Raw genomic sequence first — 18269 nt, forward strand, 5'->3', positions numbered from 1 at the left:
TATCCTTATGGGAATCCCCTTGTGTGTTATTTTTTGGTGTTCCCTTGCTTCTTTTAATATTTGTTCTTTGTGTTTGATCTTTGTTACTTTGATTAATATGTGCCTTGGGGTGTTTCCCCTTGGGTTTATCCTGTTTGGAACTCTCTGTGTTTCTTGGACTTGGGTGGCTATTTCTTGCCCCAATTTAGGTAAGTTTTCAACTATTATCACCTCAAGTATTTTCTCATGGTCTTTCTTTTTATCTTCTTCTTCTGGGACTCCTAGATTCAAATGTTGAGTCATTTAACATTGTCCCAAAGGTCTCTCAGCTTGTCCTCATTTCTTTTGACTCTTTTTTTTTCTTTTTTACTCTCTACTTCGTTTATTTCTACTATTCTATCTTCTACCTCACTTATCCTATCTTCTACCTCCATTATTCTACTGTTTGTTCCCTCTAGAGTGTTTTTTTTTTTTTTTTTGTCTAATATATTGCATTATTCATTATTTATTGACTGTTCTTTATTTCTTCTAGGTCCTTGTTAAACATTTCTTGCATCTTCTATATCCTTGTCTCCATGCTATTTATCTGTAAGTTCATTTTGTTTTCAAGATTTTGGATCATTTTCACTATAATTTTTCTGAATTCTTGTTCAGATAGATTCCCTATCTCTTCCTCTTTTATTTGGTTTGGTGGGCATTTATCTTGTTCCTTTACCTGCTGAGTATTTCTCTGCCTTTCCATCTTGTTTAGATTGCTGTTTGGCGTGGTCTTTCTGTATTCTGGCAGTTTGTGGTTCCTCCTTATTCTGGAGGTTCCTCACTGTGGGTCCGGTTGGACATGTAGCTTGTCAAGGTTTCCTGGTTAGGGAAGCTTGTGTGGGTGTTCTGGTGGATGGAGCTGTATTTCTTCTATCTTGAGTGCAATGAAGTGTCCAGTAGTGAGTTTTGAGTTGTCAGTGGGTTTGGTGTGACTTTGGGAAGCTTTTATATTGAAGTTCAGGGCTATGTTCCTGTACTGCTGGAGAATTAGTGTGGTATTTCTTCCTTTGGAACTTGGTGGCCTTTGGAGGGTGCTTGGTTTCATTGTGGTATGGAGGTTTTTGGATGAGCTCTTATTGATTAATGTTCCCTGGAGTCAAGAGTTCTCTGGTGTTTTCAGGTTTTGAACGTAAGCCTCCTGCCTCTGGATTTCAGTGTTATTCTTACAGTAGCCTCAAGTCTTCTCCATTTATACAGCACCAGTGATAAAATTTCTAGGTTAATGAGGACAAGTTTCTCCACAGTGAAGGACACCCGGAGAGGTTCACAGAATTACATGGAGAAGAGAAGAAGGAGGAGGGAGATAGATGCGACCAAGTGGAGAAAATGGAGAGTCAAAAGAGGGAGAGAACAATCAAGCCAGTATTCACACTCCCAAGTAAAAATGGGTACTAAAGATTGGTTTCTTAAATATACAAAATTGATAACAAATACCAAAAAGCAAAGATTAAAAATATAGAGTAGAGGTTAAACTCTCAAAAATATTAAAAAAAGAAAACAGTCACAAAAATTATATATATATATATATATATATATATATATATATATAGTTTGCTTTTAAAATAGGGTCTTTTTTTTTTTTTTTTTTGCGAGGTGATAGTAGATTATAAACAGAGAAGGCAATGGCACCCCACTCCAGTACTCTTGCCTGGAAAATCCCATGGATAGAGGAGCCTGGTGGGCTGCAGTCCATGGGGTCAGACACGACTGAGCGACTTCACTTTTCACTTTCATGCACTGGAGAAGGAAATGGCAACCCATTCTGGTGTTCTTGCCTTGAGAATCCCAGGGAAGGGGGATCCTGGTGGGCTGCTGTCTATGGGGTTTCACAGAGTTGGACACGACTGAAGTGACTTAGCTTAGCAGTAGATTATAAAAATGAAAATTAAAGGAGTAATAGAGGATTTAAAAATAAAAAATATAAAAATGATAATAATAAAAATATATCTAGGAATTTCTCTGGAGCTGTTAAGGGCAGTGTGGGGTCAGTCCAGTTTCAGATAGTTCCTTGATCCGGCTTATACTTCTTAAGATTTACAGGCCCCTTCCTATGTAGTCAGTGCTAACGACAGGGTTTTAATCTGTTGCTCCTGTCACTTCCAAAGCAGTTCCCTCTGTTTATTTTAGCTTCTTCTGTTTGCTGGTCTCTTCAGTGTTTAATTTCTGCCCTGACACAAGGGGGCGAAGGTGGTTACTTATTTAGGCTCACTTGTTCGGTCGTGATGTGGAGAAGGAGGAACACTGCAAACAAATATCGCTGGTATGTGTGGGGAGTGCCCACAGTGTCTTCACCACACTGGGTTTGCCCCCACTGATGGCGTGTGTGCTTTCATGGTCTATACTTCTCAGGCTCAAGGTTACTCTGCCAGGAACTGTCTGGGGCAGGCCCTGTGTTACGTGCACTTTCTAGGTCTAAGCCGCTCAGGTTCAGGGTCTTGAGTACTCCACGAAAGCGCAGACTCCATTGGACCTGAGTACTGTGCCCTTCCCAGGTCTGAGCAGCTCACGTGACCAGATGCTTTGCGAGCGCATTCACCTCCAGGTGGGCAGTGCGCCTTATTTTCTTCCCCATCCCAGTCATCGGTTTTCTGGGTGTACAACGGGCGCACCTTCTCAGGTGTGCCATGTGTCTCTTCTGGTGAGCTGATCTCTGGCTGCAATCCTCCCGGCAGATGTCAACCATCCAGAATCCCAAGAACTCTAGGTTAGCAATGCAGCCTGCTTGCAGTTTGGTAGAGGACACCTCTCTGGGACAGCGATTGCCCGTTTCTGGCTCTGGCTGCCCCCCCCCCCCCTCCACCCCCGTCTGCTTGTCTCCGGCGGGGGATGGTCCAGTCCACAACCTGTTAGCTCTCCTCTGGTATTCGCTCAGTCCTTTGTTCTGTGAGTGGGCCTGGCAGTGCCTCAGGTTAGGGCTGTTAATGGAATAGTTCTCTCTCTCTCTCTCTCTCTCTCTTTTTTTTTTTTTTTTTTGTCTCTCTCTCTCTCTGGCGATCCCACAGTTTAGGTTGCTATTTCAAGTCAGTTCCCTCAGATTGCCTTCAGGGCATTTGGGCCTAGTCCTTACCCTAAGCAATGCAGCCCGGGCCTCCCTGTTCAACCCCCGCTTGCTGGTGGCAGCTGCAAGTGCTGGGAGTTGCCATTAGGCATGTAATCTATGGGTTTTAATTATTTATTTATTTATTTATTTTTCTTCCCAGTTATGTTGCCCTCTTAGATTCCAAGATTCCCTACAGACCTGCCAGTGAGAGTGTTTCCTTGCGTTTGGAAACTTCTCCTCTTTTAAGACTCCCTTCCCAGGATGGATCTCTGTCCCTACCTCTTTTGTCTCTCTTTTTATCTTTTCTGTTTTGTCCTACCTCCTTTTGAAGACAATGGGCTGCCTTTCTGGGTGCCTGATGTCCTCTGCCAGCATTCAGAAGTTGTTTTGTGGAATTTGCTCAGTGTTCAAATGTTCTTCCAATGAATTTATGGGGGTGAAATTGGTATCCCAGTACTATTTCTCCACCATCCTAGGACCCCTCCCAGTATTTTTTATTTTAATTAGTCAAATGTATTATGGTCCTAGTATCAAAATACTGATTGCCTTTGAGCAAGAGGAAAAAGAAGTTGCTTTTTTTTTGAAGCACAAAATGCGTGGTACTCGCTTTTCTACTAGTGCTTATATTGATTTGCATATACGTTAGAGATAAGTTATTGAACAAGTAATTCTTTATATAACCTTACATTAATAATGCAAGTACATTTTAATTGGTCAAGAGATAACCTAATCGCTTGCTTTTATTAATGCAGACATTATAACTGTACAGTAAATGTCACATGAAGAAGACATGTGACTTGTGACATTGAGGGCACTGAATACACAGTCCTGGGAGTTGTGGCATGCTGATATAAAAAAACAATTCTTTCAAATTTTATTTTTAGGAACAGTGATTGGTGCTTTCATTTTATTAGGCATATTATAGATTCAATCCACTATCTGAAGTCTTTTAATGAGGAGCATTAGAATGTTTGTACAGATGTTTGATGGACAAGCAATTAATCAAAGTTAACCTAATGAACTATAATTTTAATATTTGTATCAAAGGCAACCTGTACTTGAATTACTCATTACAAGATTTCAAAAACAATTGTATGTGCTATAAAAACATAATCACAAAGACATTCTTCATTGAAACAACACATTTTCTTCACAGCAAATTAAAGTTTAATTAATGATGTAGATAGATAAACTGTTTTAATGCAACAGATTAATCATATATTTCTTAAAAAATGGTTGAAAATACAAGGAAAAATGACATTTCTTAAAATGTATGTGATCAAAATATATGTAATTTATGAATGATAATCCACTTACTCCATTAGATGATTACAGAACTTCCACAGGACTGGGTAAACAGACGCTTGGAGAGCACAAACAAAACCTTGTGTGCACCAGGACCCAGGAGAAAGGAGCAGTGGCCTCACAAGAGACTGAGCCAGACTTGCCTGTGAGTGTCCAGGAGTCTCTGGCAGAGCCATGGGTTGACAGAGGCCTGCCATGGGGTCAGGAGCACTGAATATTACAGTCCTGGGAGTTCTGACATGCGGGCCTAAATCCTTTTGAAGGAGGTCACCTTACTGCCATTATCCCTACCATAGTTTGGCCTCAAGTCAAAGTACAGGGAGGGAACACAACACCACTCATGAACAGGAAATTGGATTAAAGATTTACTGAGCATGGCCCTGCTCAGAGCAAAACTCAGAATACACCAATCACTTGCTCCTGTTAGGAAGCTTCCACAAGTCTCATCCTTATTCATCAGAGGGCAGACAGAATGAAAACCACAATTACAGAAAATAAATCAAACTGATCACATGGATCACAGCCTAGTCTAACTCAGAGAAACTATGGTTCATGCTATGTAGAGCTACACAAAACAGACAGGACACGGTGGAGAGTTCTGACAAAACGTGGTCCACTGGAGAAGGGAATGGCAAATCACTTTAATAGTCTTGCCTTGAGAACCCCATGAACAGTATGACAGGGCAAAAATATATGACACTGAATGATGAACTCCCCAGGTCGGTAGGTGCCCAATATGATATTCTATGGAGAAAAATAGAGAAATATCTCCAGAAGAAATGAAGAGGCTGAGCCAAAGGGAAAACAACACCCAGTTGTGGATGTGACTGGTGATAAAGTAAAGTCTGATATTGTAAAGAACAATATTGCATAGGAACCTAGAATATTAGGTCCATGAATCGAGGTAAATTGGAAGTGGTCAAACAAGAGATAGCAAGACTGAACATCGACATTTTAGAAATCAGTGAACTAAAATGGAAATCAAAACTCATAGGTTTTGAGTTGTGTTTTCATTGTCATTTGTTTCTAGAAATTTGTTGATATCCCTTTTGATTTCTTCAGTAACCTGTTGGTTATTTAGAAATGTGTTGTTTAATCTCCATGTGTTTGTGTTTCTTACATTTTTTTTTTCTTGTAACTGATATCTCGTCTCATAGGGTTGGGGTCAGAGAAGATGCTTGATATTATTTCAATTTTCTTAAATTCGCTGAGGTTTGATTTGTGACCCAAGATGTGGTCTATCCTGGAGAATGCTCCATGTGTATTGAGAAGAATGTGTATTCCTCTGCATTTGGATACAGTGTCCTGAAGATATTAATGAGATCCATCACATCTAATTATCATTTAAGACTGGTGTTCCTTATTAATTTTCTGCTTTGATGATCTGCCCATTGGTGGGAGTGGGGTGTTAAAATCTCCTACTATTATTTTGTTACTGTCAATTTCTCCTTTTATGTCTGTTAGTGTTTGTGTTATGTATTGAGGAGCTCCTATGTCCAGTGCATAAGTGAAAGAAAGTGAAGTCACTCAGTCGTGTCTGACTCTTTGTGACTCCATGGACAGTAGCCTGCACCAGGATTCTCTGTCCATGGGATTTTCTAGGCAAGAGTACTGCAGTGGGTTGCCATTATGTCCAGTGCATCAGTTCAGTCGCTCAGTCATGTCCAACTCTTTGTGACCCCATGAATTGCAGCACGCCGGGTATCCGTGTCCATCACCAACTCCTGGAGTTCACCCAAACCCATGTCCATCGAGTTGGCGATGCCATCCAGCCATCTCATCCTCTGCCATCCCCTTTTCCTCCTGCCCCCAATCTCTCCCAGCATCAGAGTCTTTTTCAGTGAGTCAACCCTTTGCAGGAGGTGGCCAAAGTACTGGAGTTTCAGCTTTAGCATCATTCCTTCAAAAAAAAAAACCCAGGACTGATCTCCTTTAGAATGGACTGGTTGGATCTCCTTGCAGTCCAAGGGACTCTCAAGAGTCTTCTCCAAAACCACAGTTCAAAAGCATCAATTCTTTGGTGCTCAGCCTTCTTCACAGTCCAACTTTCACATCCATACATGACCACTAGAAAAACCATAGCCTTGACTAGACGGACCTTTGTTGGCAAAGTAATGTCTCTGCTTTTGAATATGTTATCTAGGTTGGTCATAACTTTCCTTCCAAGGAGTAAGCGTCTTTTAATTTCATGGCTGCAGTCACCATCTGCAGTGATTTTGGAGCCCAGAAAAATAAAGTCTGTCACTGTTTCCACTGTTTCCCCATCTATTTCCCATGAAGTGATGGGACCAGATGCCATGATCTTCGTTTTTTGAATGTTGAGCTTTAAGCCAACTTCTTCACTCTCCACTTTCACTTTCATCAAGAGGCTTTTTAGTTCCTCTTCACTTTCTGCCATAAGGGTGGTGTCATCTGCATATCTGAGGTTATTGATATTTCTCCTGGCAATCTTGATTCCACCTTGTGCTTCTTCCAGCTCAGCCTTTCTCATGATGTACTCTGTATATAAGTTAAATAAACAGGGTGACAATATACAGCCTTGACGTACTCCTTTTCCTATTTAGAACCAGTCTGTCGTTCCATGTCCAGTTCTAACTCTTGCTTCCTGACGTGCATATAGGTTTCTAGGTATTTACAGTTGTTATGTCTTCCTCTTGTATTGATCCCTTGATCATTATGTAGTGTCCTTCTTTATCTCTTGTAATACTCTTTATTTTAGGGTCTATTTTGTCTGATATGAGGATTGCTACTCAAACTGTCTTTGCTTTCCATTTGCGTGGAATGTATTTTTCCATCCTCTCCCTTTTAGTCTATATCTTAGGTCCGAAGTGGGTTTCTTGTAGACAGCATGTACATGGGTCTTGTTTTTGTATCCATTCATCCAGTCTGTGTCTTTTGGTTGAGCATTTAATCCATTTGCCTTTAAAGTAATTACAAATATATATAGTATATAGCTGCTCTTGCCATTTTCTTAACTGTTTGGGGTTGATTTTGTACATATTTTTTCTTATTTTGTATTTTTTGACAATGTAAGTTCCTTTAACATTTGTTGTAAAACTGGATTGATGGTATTGAATTCTCTTAACTTGTGCTTGTCTGAAAAGCTTTTGATTTCTCCATCAATTTTCAATGAGATCCTTGCTGGGTACAGTAATCTTGGTTGTAGATTTTTCCCTTTCAGTGCTTTATATATATCCTGCCATTCCCTTTTGGCCTTCAGAGTTTCTGCTGAAAGATCACCTGTTAAGCATATGGGGTTTCCCTTGTATGTAAAATAAATATAGGAGAGGGAATGAATCATTAGCAATTTCTGAAACTAGCAGGAATTGAGAGACTTTGCAATTAAACTGAACCAGAGGTGAATCTTGACTCTGAAATTTCTTGGCTTTGTGATTTTGGACAATGCACTCAACCTCTGTGGTCTTTGGTTTCCCCCTTTATGAGCTATTACTGTTTCTTCTACCTTGATCTTGATGGAGTATTTATTCATTTCCATTCATGGTCCCTGATTTGCACTGCCAGATGGATGCCAGAGCAAACAGGCAGAGGCATCCATTTGTAATCTTGCTTCATTTTCGAAAGAACATATATACTTTGCTCCTTGCTCTTTTATTCCTTTTTTAATAAACTTTTAATTTTATATTGGAATGTAGCTGATTAACAATGTTGTGATAGTTTCAGGTGCACAGCAGATTAACTCAGCCATACATATATATATATATGTATTGATTCTCCCTTGAACTCTCCACCCATCCAGGCTGCCACATAACATTGAGCAGATCTTGTATACAGAAAATCTTAAGAAATCCACTAAAAACCTATTAAAACTAATAATCAAGCTGGGGAGTTTACAGGCTTTAAGAGCGATATATATAAATTAAGTGTAATTCTATATTCTAGCAATAAACATTCCAAAAAAGAAATTAAGGAAACACTTCCATTTACAGTGGAATAAAATACTTAGGCACAAATTCAACAAAGGAAATGTGAAGTTTTTACTCTGAAAAATTTGAAATAACTACTGAAAGAAATTAAAGAATCTGCCTGCAGTGTGGGAGACTCAGGTTCGGTCCCTGGGTCAGGAAGATCCCCTGGAGGAGGAAATGGCTACCCACTCCAGTATTCTTGCCTGGGAAATCCCATGGACAGAGAACCTGGTGGGATAGAGTCCATAGGGTCACAAAGAGTCAGATACAACTTAAGTGACTTAGCACAGCCCAGGGCATAATGGATTGACAGTTAGGAGTTTGGTTTAACGTGGTCAAATGGATAGTAAAAGTATTTGAAACATTCAATTTAGATTTTCACTTTTTATTTAAAGTTTCGGGTGATTAACGCATACATACATACTGAAAGAAATTAAATATATAAATAAATGGAAAGACATTCCATATTCAAAGACAGGAAGATTTAACACTGTTAAAGTCTTAATACTGTTAAAATCACAAACTGATTTTCAGATTCAATACAATCCTATCAAAATATGCAAAATCCAAACTGAAATTTTGCAGACATTGAGTGGAAGAATTGGAACCTTAATATATTTCTGGTGGGAATGTAAAATTGTGCAGTCAGTTTGGAAAATAATTTGGCAGTTCTTCACATTAAATATAGAATTGACCCCATATGATCCAGCAACTCCACACATGGGTATATTCCCAAAAGAAATAAATAACTGTGTCTACACAAAAACTTTTAAACAATATTCATAACAACATTACTCATCACAGCCAAAAAGTAAAAACAACTCAAATATCCACAAATTGATTAATGGATAAACAATATGTGGCATAATCATACAAAGTATAATCTTGAGCAAAAAAAAAAAAAATTTGAAGTACTGATACATGCTACAACATGGAGGAACCTTAAAAACATTATGTTAAATGAATCAAGCCAGTCTCAAAATAATTGATTGAAAGGATTCCGTTAATATTACATGTATAGAATTGGAAAATCTATAGAAGAGAAAGGTAGATTAATGGTTGCTTAAGTCTATGGAGTTTGATATGGTTGCTTAGGGTTTTGGAGTATGGGGAGAAGTGGCCAGTGAATGCTAATGGATACCAGGTTTCTATTTGTAGTGATAAGGATGCCTCAAAATTGATTGTGATGACAGTGGCACAATTATGTGACTAAACACTATTGAATTATTCACTTTAAATGAGTAGATTTTATGGCATGTGAATTATATCTCAATAAAACTCTTAAAAAAGGAATTTCCATAAATCACAGAGTTCATTGAAAATGACTTGGTGTCTATTTCCTCATCATAAAGAGGCAAATTACTCAATGCTGAAACTATGATGTATTCTTTTACTGTAAAATTTAAGGCTGCCAGATCAGTTGCTTTTCTGTTGGCAAGGAAATAAAACATAATTATGTGTATGTTTGTATATTTCCTTGCATGCTTTTATGATTTAATATCACTCCAAATACATAAAACTTTACCTTCCCAAATATTTCTAAAATATAACTGTGCAAAAATATAAATTTTTAAAAATGTTAATCTCAAAGGGACTTCTTTAAAGTGTCTTCTAAGTGAAGAAAAATAAATGGTTATCTAATAGAGAAAATTAGTCTTATCTGTGACAATAATTTCTGATGTATTTTATTCCTTGGTTTTAAGTATGATAGCATAATGACAGTACCTGGACTCTATATCCTGTTGAGGATTTACAGGAATATGAATTTCTATTTTTGACTTTCAGGATTGTATGTCTTAGATAAGTGACCTTTTAAAAAATTATGATATAATATTCTTCATTATCACTAATAGCACTCTGCTCTAAAGTCAATTTTAATATTGATATAGCTACTTTATCTTTCCTTTGCTAATCTTTGCATAGTATACTTATTGAAATTTGATACCTATTGGCATTTTAAAATTTTACAGAAACCTTATAAAGGAGTTTAAAAAAGTTTTATAGTTTAGAGCTAAGTATTTTGGATCTGTAATCCTTTATGTTGCTAAACTCTGATTTGCCACAATTTCAGAAAATTAGGAATACAGAAATCAATTGACTTTGAAATAATTATAGCTATATTTCATTCCTGAAACTGAAAGGCATATCTTAGAGTTCAATAAGCTATTTCCAAATTAACCTAATTTATTCTTAGATCTATTCTCAGATTAATTAATTATATTCTTAACCAAATTGTTAGCTATAATTGGTTAGTTCATTACATGTTTCTGTACTAGTTTTTCCATTCATTTCGCTCATGTCAACCTTTTGTGTTAGTCAGGACCATATTTCAACAGATTTGTGTGTATAAATCATTGACCACAGCTTCCATTCACAGTCATAAACACAGTTTAAAATATCTACATTTGGGAGACTAAGCCAAAATATCCTACTTATAAAAATGAAATGCCATCCACCCACTCCTGATTATTTATGTTACTGTAGGAATTACTTTGTGACAAATCGAGTACCAATTATGAAAATATTAGAAGCCTCTGATGCATTTATATATAGATTATTAAGCATTCTTGTAGCAATATGATTTAAGTAGCTAATAAACACACGCTTTTGTGCATATGTACCACAGCTTTCTTATCCACTCATCTGCTGATGGGCATCTAGGTTGCTTCCATGTCCTGGCTATTATAAACAGTGCTGCGATGAACATTGGGGTACACGTGTCTCTTTCCCTTCTGGTTTCCTCAGTGTGTATGCCCAGCAGTGGGATTGCTGGATCATAAGGCAGTTCTATTTCCAGTTTTTTAAGGAATCTCCACACTGTTCTCCATAGTGGCTGTACTAATTTGCATTCCCACCAACAGTGTAAGAGAGTTCCCTTTTCTCCACACCCTCTCCAACATTTATTGCTTGTAGACTTTTGGATCGCAGCCATTCTGACTGGCGTGAAATGGTACCTCATAGTGGTTTTGATTTGCATTTCTCTGATAATGAGTGATGTTGAGCATCTTTTCATGTGTTTGTTAGCCATCTGTATGTCTTCTTTGGAGAAAGATTTGGAATAATAGCATTGAAACATGTATAATATCATGTATGAAACGAGTCTCCAGTCCAGGTTCGATGCACAGTACTGGATGCTTGGGGCTGGTGCACTGGGACGACCCAGAGGGAGGGTAGGGGAAGGAGGAGGGAGGAGGGTTCAGGATGGGGAATGCGGGTATACCTGTGGCGGATTCATTTCAATATTTGGCAAAGCTAATACAATATTGTAAAGTTTAAAAATAAAATAAAATTTAAAACCTGTTTAAAAAAATAAAAAATAAACACATGCTTTTGAAACATAAATTTTATCATTTGTTTCCCATCTTAACAGCTGCAGAAATAACTATTCAGCCTACTGTGGAAGAGGCCTCTGACAACTGCACTCAAGAATGTCTCATCTTGGGCCACTCTGATGCCTGCTGGATGCCAGCTTCTCTGACGCATTCCAGCCCTTCACAGGCACAGGCCTCTGCTCTATGCCACAGCCCTCCCCCGACGCAGACAACTCTTCACCGACGCAACCCTCTGGTGACACAGACAGTTGCTCTCTGCCACAGTCCTCCGATGACCCAGGCTATAGCACTATGCCACAGCTCTCCACCAGCACAGACCTCTGCTCTCCACCACAGCCCACCTCTAGCACAGGCTCTTCACCACAGCCCTCTACCAGCACAGGCCTCAGCCCTTTACTACAGCCCTCCTCTGGCACAGGCTGCTTCAATCAACTGCAGTCCTCCTCTGCCACAGCCTGCTGCCCTTCACTGCAGCCCTGTACAACCACCAGTGGGTCTGCAGCAGGGTTGGGGGCAAGGTGTTGGCCCTGAAGGACTACTTTCTCTTGACCAAGGAGCACAAGGTAGTACAAGATCTCATTTTTATGCCATGTCTGAAAGACTTCATCCTAGTGATGATTCAATTAAAGTCATTCCCTTGACAACCTTCACTCCAGGCCAACAGGCTAGACCCTCTAGGGGTGATTCTCCCATTATGGAAGAACATCCCTTATAAAGCTAAAACAGCTACTTCACATTTTCCAACAAGATGTTTATAATCAAAGTTTGAAATCCAATTTCAGTGAGTACTTCAAATTGTTGGATTTGTAAATAGCTATGTAAATAGAAGCCCACAACAGAATAAAGTCTAGAGCTAGACCCTTAGTCAAAAGTTAAAAATAAATTTACAGTTTGATTAATTATATTTCTATGTATCACCAATTGGAAATTGGAACAATTATAAACCAAAATTTAAAAAAAAAATAGTGTGTACAATATCTCCAAAAATGAGATTATTAAGTATGAATATAAAAAAAACTGAATGCTGAAAAGTGAAAACTGATGAAAAATTAACGATAGCATAAATGAAAAAAATATGTATTTAAAAAGAAAAATTGAAAAAAGTCACATCCCTTTGTAAAGAAAGTCTTATCATGACAGATATTACGATAGTATATATTACTTCTGATGCACTGTATTTTTTTTCACCAACATCTTCAATATTACTTTTTCATTCTGTTTTTTCTGGACCCAGTATGTAGCCAATGGAAAACTAGCAAATATCTGATTTTCCAAGAGTACCTTTATTCCATCTAAACTTTTGTTTAGACAACATTAGAAGGTGTAAGTACAGTAACATTTTGCCTTTTAGCTTGATATTTGTTGTTGTCTCCACTTTTTTGTTACTAGTTTTTTTGCAAAAATAAACAGTAGGAAAATGTAAATATCTCATTTTTTGGTCTCTATTTTCATGTTTTCTAGTTTTATTTTAAGAATATATTGTTGATATACATTTTATATATATTTTCCCAATAAAGGACTTATAAAAACTTTATAGATTTCTGTCAGTAACCTATTTCTCTACTCTTTAGTAGAGTTCGAGACACTAAAGTGCAATAACTGTGCCCAAATTAGGCAATTAACTGCTTTAAGGGCCTCTTTCATTTTTTGTTAAATTTATCTTTGTAGTTTAGTGTAAAGTGCATCAGAAATCATGTATCTGCCATCTTAAGCCTATATTTCATTATCAGTTGGGCCTTATCTTCTGAAATTTGTATATAACAGACTAGAAAATCACAAAGAAAGTGGATGTACTGAACACTTAACCCAAATAAATATAACTGTAGATAAAACAACATACTAAACCTTTAAGACTAAGGGATTTTTATCATTCTAGCGCAACCTACTGAAGCAAAACACTGATAATAAGATGAAAGTCAGGAAGGAACCTTTCAAGAGACATAATTATAAATGTATATCAAATGTGTTACAGTATAGAAGTTTAAGGAGATGTGCAGAGGGAGAAATGAGGTTCATGACTGCTTCTTGGGGTGGAGAAGAAATACCCCCAAAACACACACACACACACACACAAAAGTCTCATATATGAAACAAAATATGTCATTCTAAGCAAATAATACATGAGTAATCCTAGGGAACATTAGTTTCCTTTTGTTGTATATTCTTTATTTTATTTTTTGTCCTCTTAACTGGTTGTGATCTTCTATGTGCACATTTCATCAATTTACAGAAACATCAACTTAATTTTCCTTCATAACAAAACTGAGAAAATGTCTTGTTTCAGTTTTACACTAAATCAAGAGACAATTGATGCTTTAATTGGGATGGGGGACATGAATATTTCTTCTTGATTAAATTAGATATAGACTTTGTAATGTGTAACTTAAAGATATATAATTTATTATTAAACTGTGTGTAAATGTTGTATTATAAACTGTGGTAAGTGTATAGTTTTATTGGTGAAGGTTTCCAGTGAATGTTGAGAAAGTTTCTCTTAATATGCCCAGCAGGCTACATAGTGTTTTGAGACTATATTATTCCCATTATGAAACTCTTTAAATCTTGTCTGATTTGGTGTGTAGATCTTCTTAACTTTTAACTACTAGAGTTTAATTACTGAAATTTCAAATTAATTAATATTACTGATTTTTCTTCCCCCTTTGTGTTTGTTGATATTCAAAGGGATTTGGAGCATTCTGGTATTCTAGGAGCATGTGAGTCCTGAAGGATTGATGATGTTTGAAAGTTTACTGAAATATGACCACATATATGTGTTGGTATTATTGTTGCTATGGCTGATGAAGATTTTAGACCTGGGGAATACAAAAAAACCCAGAATGGCAAGATCAGTGCTTCCAGTAGATTTTAGAATGTTTTTCTCTCTAAAACTTGCAAAGTTAATGTGAGCGTTTCCTCTTCTATTTTAGTTATTCCTATAGTTTCCTCTCTACATTCTTAGTTAAGATCTACACACACAAATAAATAAATAAAGTGATTAAAAAGGAGAAATTAAAAGACTATTAAATAATGTCAGTAGTATGAATAGTTACTAGCTATGTTGAAAATCAGAATAAAACCAAAGTCAGATTTCTTTTTTCCTTATAGTGTGATCTATTTTGCTATATGGGTGGCTCTTAAATCCTCATGTAAAATTTGTGAAGTGTTGATACCTTTCCTAGATATATAGGAATGAACAAATATGCTTTTATTGCCCTTTCTATTTCTGATTATACCATCAGACTTAGATTGTGTTCAGAATATAAAATGACTGGGCACCCTCTTCTGGGTTTGTACCAGAGAGACTTTAAATGGAAGCAGGCTCAAAGTAGCCAAAGAGGCAAGGGGTGTGAGCCCAGTTTTTCTCCCCTGTGTATTCTCTTCCTAAGCTTCCACTAGGTCTGGCCTTGGCAACCTGTTACTGCCAAGGTTTCAGATTCAATGAACTATTTCTCATCATGTTGAAAACTCTTTCTTTGGGTGGATGGACAGAGCTGTAGATTGACAAAACTCACAGATATTTTTAATGCACCAAATTTAGTCCTAGAACTCCAAATAGGCTTATTTTACTAAAAAAAAAAAAATTCCCTTGAAAAAGTAAGATTTGATTTACTTATAAGAACTTACAGTTGAATGACAAGGATGGTAATAATATGTTCAATCAAACTTGTTCTTTTCTTTTGGCCATGTACAATCAATGTGATCATTAATTTACTAGCTATAATGTTAATATACCACATTTGTAAGTATGTATTCAAACACTGTGTATCTTATATGCTAAGTGCATACACATTTTTTCTTTGAACTTATCTTCACGTTTTAGCTAATAATGTGTCAATGTATTAGAAACAAACTTACATACAGTACAAATGATGTGATAAATTTAGAGTACATTTTGTGTAGTCTTATTTAATTATTTAACATTTTGTTTTTGGTAATGTAAATTTGGCTAGAAAAATGTCATTGTTAAATGATCAGTGTTATTGTGTATTGGTGACAGTTTATGAAGAGCCTCTGTCTTCTTAAATATTTGCCACACACTTTCTTTGAAGTGGAGAAAAATAAACTCAAAATATCACACATTCTGCAATTCTATAAATGCAGTCCTGTCACAAGCAAAAAAAAAAAAAGATCCTTTGCAGTCATGGGAAAATTAAGTTTTACCCACATGCATATTTCAACATTATTTTTTTGTTGTTTATATTAAGTCTGAATGTGCATGTATCTCCTAATTCACATTTATGAATATGAATATCTTTTTGTTTAAACTTTTTATTCTCTTGTGATATATATTTTCCACTATGGTTATCATCTCTTGTTCTTTACTATTTGGTTTCATATTTTCACATTTGGTTCCAAATCAAATTTATAGTTATATTTATACTACCTTTTCTCACAATCATTAGACACTATTTTGGCTATTTCCAACTGGCACAATTGCCCTGGAAAACATGGGAGTAAGAGAAGCTGAACTATATATGAGCAGGAACTTTTTTAAATTAACACACCAATTACCACTCCAGTGGAATTTTATGCAGAGGCCTTAAAATATTAACTCATAGTCACTTTTTTACATTAACCATCCATATTCTTTCAGTAAATATGATTTATAAAAGCAGTGCAAGTTGACATCAATAGAAGTAGTAATGAGAAGGCCACTCAGAAAAATGTGTGTGCAAAAATGAAAACAAAAACATGAAGGCAATTGTTTAGTGATTGTATGTGATACTTTTTCAAAAAAAATGTGTAAAATTTATGCTATCCCTGCTTAAAATACTTGGAATTTTATGAAATATGTATTTATGTTTGTATTTTGAGAAGATTCCTCCTCTGTGACATCATACAGCATCTAAAAGTAAAGAGTATCTCAAAGCAGCTCTATCCATGCTTTGGAAGTGAGAGGGTTGCATATTGTATGGTGTAGGAAGGCAGTATGTAGTCCAGTGGAAAATGTGTATTAATTGTTCGATATCAGATTCTGTATTGCATGCTTTCTTATTCATTATTATAGGTATTAATAAAGCTATGAGAAATAAAAATGCATATTTATTATGCATATTTTTTCATTTAAAAGTAAAAGGTTTTATTTTATTTTAAATTGTTCTTAAAATATATCTAGGGTAAAATATACCTTTAGGTGGAACATTTCAATGAGTTAGCTTAATTTTTGTTTACTCAGAGATTCTCTTCAATTTAGTTTTTTGAAATGAACATTATTTCACCCACTTTTCAAAGCTGGTAAGTGATATTGTAGTGTTTTAGAAATTTTATTTTGTATCTTTCAAGACAAACTTAAGATATATTTATTTATTTCATTAGGCCTATTGTCTTATTTAATGTAAATTCCACCTCTGGATTTATGTACACGACCCTTGAGGATCCAAGTGAAACTTCTGGAAAATGCTGATAATATTTGTGGAACAAAGTAACTTCATTCCTGGCTTCACTTTCAACTTGGCTAAATGGAGAGAATCCCAGTACTTTGAAACCTCTTAAGCTACACAAGATCAGTAAATACTTGATTGTACTTGGCATTTTTATTAGTTCTTAAGTTTGAACAGATCACATAATCTAGTGCTTTTTGTCTTCTTTCTTTTCTCACCCATCTTTCTGTAATTGTTATATTAATTTGCTTATTCCTACAAAAGGTTAGGTGGCTTGGAGGTAAAGAATCCGCCTGCAATGCAGGAAATATGGGTTTGATCTCTGGGTCGGAAAGATTTCCTGGAGAAGGAAATGGTAACCCACTCCAGTATTATTTTTCTTTTTTAAAAAATAATTAATTTATTTTAATTGGAGGCTAGTTACTTTACAATATTGTAGTGGCTTTCACCATATATCAGCACGAATCAGCCACAGGTGTTCAAGTGACCCCATCCTGAATCCCTCTCCCACCTCCCTCTCCATCCCATACTTCAGGGTCATCCCAGTACACTGGCCTTGAATGCCCTGTCTCTTGCATCGAACATGGATTGGTGATATAGTTCACATATGGTAATATACATGTTTCAATACTATTCTCTCAAATCATCCCATGCTTGCTTTCTCGCACAGAGTCCAAGAGTTTCTTTTGCTGTCTCACATATGGAGTCATCGTTACCATCTGTCTAAATTACATATATATGCATTAATATACTTTATTTTATTTAGTTTTTTTTTTTGAGTAGGATCACATTTTATTTTATTTTTTTAAATTTTATTTTATTTAACTTTACAATATTGTATTGGTTTTGCCATATATCAAAATGAATCTGCCACAGGTATACATGTATTCCTCTTTCTGACTAACTTCACTCTGTATAATAGGCTCCAGCTTCATCCACCTCATTAGAACTGATTCAAATGCATTTTTTTAAAGCTGAGTAATATTCCACTGTGGATATGTACCACAACTTTCTTATCCATTCATCTATCAATGGACAACTAGGTTGCTTCCATGCCCTAGTATTGTAAATAGTCCTGTGATGAACATTAGGGTACACGTGTCTCTTTCAATTCTGATTTCCTTGGTGTGTATGACCAGCAGTGTGATTGCTGGGTGGTATGGCAGTTCTATTTCCAGTTTTTTTTAAGGAATCTCCACACTGTTCTCCATAGTGGCTATACTAGTTTGCATTCCCATGAGCAGTGTAAGAGGGTTCCCTTTTCTCC

General features: G+C 36.4%; 1 protein-coding gene across 1 annotated transcript; it reads left to right on the forward strand.

Moving 5' to 3' along the window:
* The first annotated feature begins 11000 nt into the window (after positions 1-11000).
* On the forward strand, positions 11001-16670 carry LOC132344313 (protocadherin-11 X-linked-like). The gene has a single exon (XM_059883740.1). The coding sequence runs from the start codon at positions 11614-11616 to the stop codon at positions 12334-12336; it is 723 nt and encodes a 240-aa protein (XP_059739723.1). The 5' UTR covers positions 11001-11613; the 3' UTR covers positions 12337-16670.
* The last annotated feature ends 1599 nt before the right edge of the window (positions 16671-18269 follow it).

The sequence above is a fragment of the Bos taurus genome, chromosome X (genome assembly GCF_002263795.3).
Source record: "Bos taurus isolate L1 Dominette 01449 registration number 42190680 breed Hereford chromosome X, ARS-UCD2.0, whole genome shotgun sequence".
Taxonomy (NCBI): Eukaryota; Metazoa; Chordata; class Mammalia; order Artiodactyla; family Bovidae; genus Bos; species Bos taurus.

What these genes read in the sequence shown, in the direction of transcription:
- LOC132344313 (XM_059883740.1), top strand. Translation starts at nt 11,614, where the DNA reads ATGCTTTTGAAACATAAATTTTATCATTTGTTTCCCATCTTAACAGCT.